General features: G+C 33.0%; 1 protein-coding gene across 1 annotated transcript; it reads right to left on the bottom strand.

Moving 5' to 3' along the window:
* Positions 1-1337: 1337 nt before the first annotated feature.
* Positions 1338-2233, bottom strand: LOC111911378 (uncharacterized). The gene is made up of 2 exons (XM_052765095.1): positions 1640-2233; positions 1338-1523 (listed from the first exon to the last, which is right to left on the bottom strand). The coding sequence occupies exons 1-2, from the start codon at positions 2231-2233 to the stop codon at positions 1338-1340; spliced, it is 780 nt and encodes a 259-aa protein (XP_052621055.1).
* Between the last annotated feature and the right edge of the window lie 396 nt (positions 2234-2629).

Genomic DNA, 2629 nt, shown 5'->3' with positions numbered 1-2629 from the left:
GTTATAAAACTTTGTAGTATTTCAAGGATTCAAGCTATTACTATTCATGTATATTTACATGTTTAAATACATAAAGTTTATACATGTACATATGTTCATTGCTTTGAAACATACATCTTTATAAAAGCGAGTACATTACACTTTTGCATACATACTAGGGGCAGACGCAGGAATTAGTAGTAGGGGTTACACAAAAAAAAAATTCCGGTCAAACCTAATATAAAACATAAAAAAATTCGGTCAAACATAATATAAAACATCTAATACAATTTTTTTTCTGGTTAAACATAATATAACAACGATCTATTAGAATTTAAATTTGTCCTCTTCGTGCAGGCATCTTTTAAAACCGCTCCATTACTTTTTCATTCTCAACTTTTGCAAGTGCTTCGGTCTCAACATTACAAAGCAATGCGTCGTTCAAAAATTCATCGCCAATTTTTTTACGCAAAGATGAAAAACATCTTTCTACACTTGCGGTCGCAATAGGTAATATCAAAGCCAACTTTAAAAGCTTATAAACCAAAGGATAAGACTGATGCTTCCCTGTACTAACCATCAAACGAGAAAGGTCGGAAATTCCTTTCAAATTAGTGAAGCGCTCATCTTTGATGCAAGAGTGATAAACTATCTCAAGTTGTCCTTCAAGGTCTATCATATATGAATCATCAAAGTCATACTTGTATAACTTACCCAACTTCAATAACTTTGATTTGTCAAATTGTGCAAATGAATCACAAGGGCTTAAAGCACCCATGTATTCTAGTAATTGGATGCTTGTTTCACTAAATCGATCCCGATATTCTGTAAGTAGCATATCTACCACCGTGTTGAAGATTTCAACCTCAAATGAAACCTATTAGTCTTTGTAGTCCTACGGTTTCTCGCACCAATCTACAACTCTTCCATATCTAAAGTATCAATTTTGTGTGTTTGACAAAAGGAGGATACTTTTGGCAAAATGATAGCAAACCCTGTGTTTCTAAAAGATTGAAATGCCTCCATTGTCCCTCTAACCATCGAAGCCGCTTCTAAAATATCTAGATCTTTTCTTTGAAGTTGCTTTGACAATGTACCCGTGAGGTGTAAAATGTCATACATCATATGTAAGTAAAACACAAACTCATATGATTGAAAATATGTTAAGATTCCAGATACTTGTTGACGGTTTGCCAATGACCCTCCCTCCTCTTTCACAAAATCTAAAACTACAAGAACATCCGCAAACAACTTCATCAAACTTGTGAGTGTGTTGAAATGTGAACCCCATCTTATTTCTACCCGCTCAAAAAATTGTAGTCTCTTGATTTAACCCTCTTCTGGTTTCAAGTTCACCACTACACAAGCCTTTTTGCACCCTTTCTCTTGCCATGCTTCTTTGCTACAGCCACAACTACTAATTGAAGTTGGTGTGCAAAGCAATGTACATAACAAGTCGTGTCATTCTCTTGTAATATCAAAACTTTCAAACCATTGCATTCCCCTCGCATATTGCTAGCCCCATCGTAACCTTGTCCTCTTATCTATTAAAATTTAAACCAATTTATATATATATATATATATATATATATATATATATATATATATATATATATATATATGTTAAACTGAAATAACAAAAAAGTAAAGAATAAATTACCTTACTAAAACTCAACTTATTACTTGTAAGTACTTCATTTATGGCATTTTTTAGTGTCAAAGAGGATGTATCCTTCACATGTACTAGTCCTATGAATATTTCTTTCACAAAGCCAAGACTATCGACATAACCCAAAACAATAGCCATTTGTTCCTTTTTTGAAACATCACTAGATTCATCAACTAGTAAAGCAAAAACATCTTGACCAATATCTTCACGAGTACTCAAAAGTACTTCTTGTGCAAAAAATTGCACATGTTCTTTTTGAATTTTAGGGGAAATTAGTTGATTGTTTTTAGGAGCACTTTCTAAAGTATTGTTGAAAATATATTCACTAGTCTCTCGAATGGCTTTTAACACTTCAATGTAAAGCCCTCTATTTTCCGAGTTAACCGACTCGTCATGACCACCAAACGGTAAACCGATTTTCAATAAAAGTCTAACAACAATAATAGAAACATGTAATTGAGCTTTATATTTATGGTTCTCTACTTCTGTTTGCCTCCTCAAGACTACATTAATAGCTTGTTTTTCCCTCATTAAAAACTCACACTTTTCTCTTGCTTTGTTGTGAAAACTATCAACATCACCCATATGAGTCCGAAATGCATCTTTTTTATTCCAAGTATTAAAACATTGGGAAACAAATGCATCTCACCCTCCTTTTTGTCCAATGAGGTCTCCACACAGATAACAATATAAACAATATGCACTATTGTTTTTCACTCTATATTCCAACCAATCAAAATCATCAAAACATGAAGGAACGAATCTTTGAAATCTATCACCTATTTTTTTTTGGAAACTTATGTGCCCTTACTTGACAAGGTCCTTGAGGCAAATATGCTCTTATTACATCATCTCTTATATTTGATTTGTAACTTGTAATCAATGGTAAATTGCGCAATACTTCTTCGTGAATCTCCGCTATTTGAATATGGAACATCATAACAATGAATAGGAATGAAACATCTATAGCTCCTATATGAA

Source organism: Lactuca sativa, chromosome 6 (genome assembly GCF_002870075.4).
Source record: "Lactuca sativa cultivar Salinas chromosome 6, Lsat_Salinas_v11, whole genome shotgun sequence".
NCBI classification, from domain to species: domain Eukaryota; kingdom Viridiplantae; phylum Streptophyta; class Magnoliopsida; order Asterales; family Asteraceae; genus Lactuca; species Lactuca sativa.
Note: the sequence above shows the minus strand (reverse complement) of the source record. Positions and strands in the feature narration are given on the sequence as shown.

Bases quoted from the DNA above. Each gene is read 5' to 3' on its own strand.
- LOC111911378 (XM_052765095.1), bottom strand. From the start codon at position 2,233: ATGGGTGATGTTGATAGTTTTCACAACAAAGCAAGAGAAAAGTGTGAG. The intron at 1,524-1,639 runs GTAATTTATTCT...AAATTTTAATAG, and splicing joins ATAAGTTGAGTTTTAGTAAG to ATAAGAGGACAAGGTTACGA.